Here is a 1,567-nt window from a genome sequence, read left to right on the forward strand (position 1 = left end):
CCCCTCGCCTTGTTTTGTGCCGCATGTGTGCACGCCTCCCCGCCCCTCGCCTTCCGCGCCAAAGGTGTGTGCGAGCGCCATGGCCGACGGCCTGCCGATGGCGTTCCTCCAGTGGTACGCCCTGGAGCCCGCGGGGATCCCCATGTAAGCAGGGCGTACGCCGTAGAGTGCACAGTTGCGTGCACCGTGAAACACACGGGGAGTTTGCTGTCAAGGTGGTCGACAAGCGCGCTGCCGGGACCGGCGACACTGGCGGTGTCTTCTTTGGCACACAACAAGTCAAGCAGGCTGTTGGACTCCACCCGCACGTGGTTCGTCTTGTGGGGCACGTTGAGACCAGCGGACGACTCTGCCTCGTTCTCGACCTGCTGAGTGGCGGGATGCTCCCTGACCGCATTGTTGCTCTCTCGCACTACAGCGAAAAGTGCGCCGCGGAGCTCGTCCGGAACGTCCTCTCCGCCCTCGCCCACGTCCACTCCAGGGGGTACCTGCACCGTGACCTGAAGCCAGAGAACCTGCTGCTCCGCCACAGGGCGACGGCCGCCAGCAGCGACACGGCGTGGCTTTCGGACGTGTGCCTCGCGGATTTTGGGCTGGCGGGCAAAATCCTTGGCGGTGCGTGCTGCGGCACACCGCCCTACATCGCCCCCGAAGTCATCATGGCGGGCTACTACGGCACCCAGAGCCAGCCCTACGACGCCAAGTGCGACATTTGGTCGCTGGGGGTGGTTTCTTACCTTCTCCTAAGCGGTCGAATGCCCTTTGGCGGGCACTCCCACAGGGAGACGTTCAGGCGTATTGTGTCTAATGACTGGGGCTTCATTGGGGAAATCTGGAAAAAGATATCGCCAAACGCAACTGCCTTCGTCGCCGCATGCCTGACACCCGACGCAAACAAACGGCCCTCGGCAAAGGAGCTACTTCACCACGCCTGAATAGCAGGCGGGACACCGGATATCCACCTGCAGGAAAGCCAGGAGAAACTTCGCTGCTTCAACGCCAGAGAAAAGCTGCGCGCCGCGGCGCGTGTGTTTTGCATCACACACGCTCTACTGGGCCGCCTTGATTTCACCCCGCCGTTTATGAAGTACTTGTGCCACCCGGACAAGCTCTCAACAGTCGTGAGGGTGCAGTCGCAGACGGACCGCGCCAAGGTGCATGAAGTCGATTTTGGAAAGGCCCTCCAGCATGCTGCCGGCTGGCGATTGCAGGACTGCTGCACGTGCCGCTGTGGCCTTGTCTGCCGCCACATCCAGAGCGTGCACGAGTACCTGTTTGTTGGCAGGCGCAGCATGGACGTCTACCCCTTTTTGGACGAGCTCGCGCTTCTTCGTCGGGAGGCGGAGCTCGATCTTGAGGAGGCACCAAACCGCAAGGACGCTCATGAGCGCCTCGTGAAAGTGTCCCGCGCGATGGATGCCGCGCAGGCGTTTTCGCTTGCATTTGCAGCCGCAACAAGCGATCAGCGCAAGCCGAATTTTATGCTTGCACTGGCAGAGACGCCAAACGAAACAGCGAGCCCGGCACACGCTTCGCCCCACAAGGCCGCCAAAGCCTCTGGAGGGCT

The 1,567-nt window shown here is 62.1% G+C and overlaps 2 protein-coding genes across 2 annotated transcripts; both read left to right on the top strand.

Moving 5' to 3' along the window:
- Nucleotides 1-2: 2 nt before the first annotated feature.
- Nucleotides 3-935, top strand: Tco025E_09655 (myosin light chain kinase; the record flags this gene model as incomplete). Its single annotated transcript, XM_029376466.1, has 1 exon — nt 3-935. A coding segment is annotated over one exon (933 nt), but the record flags the coding sequence as incomplete, so codon positions are not given.
- A 147-nt stretch (nt 936-1,082) lies between these two features.
- Tco025E_09656 (myosin light chain kinase) lies at nt 1,083-1,565 on the top strand (the record flags this gene model as incomplete). The annotated part of the gene is made up of 1 exon (XM_029376467.1): nt 1,083-1,565. A coding segment is annotated over one exon (483 nt), but the record flags the coding sequence as incomplete, so codon positions are not given.
- Nucleotides 1,566-1,567: the final 2 nt, after the last annotated feature.

The sequence above is a fragment of the Trypanosoma conorhini genome (assembly GCF_003719485.1).
Source record: "Trypanosoma conorhini strain 025E chromosome Unknown Tco_14.4_contig_01212, whole genome shotgun sequence".
NCBI classification, from domain to species: Eukaryota; Euglenozoa; class Kinetoplastea; order Trypanosomatida; family Trypanosomatidae; genus Trypanosoma; species Trypanosoma conorhini.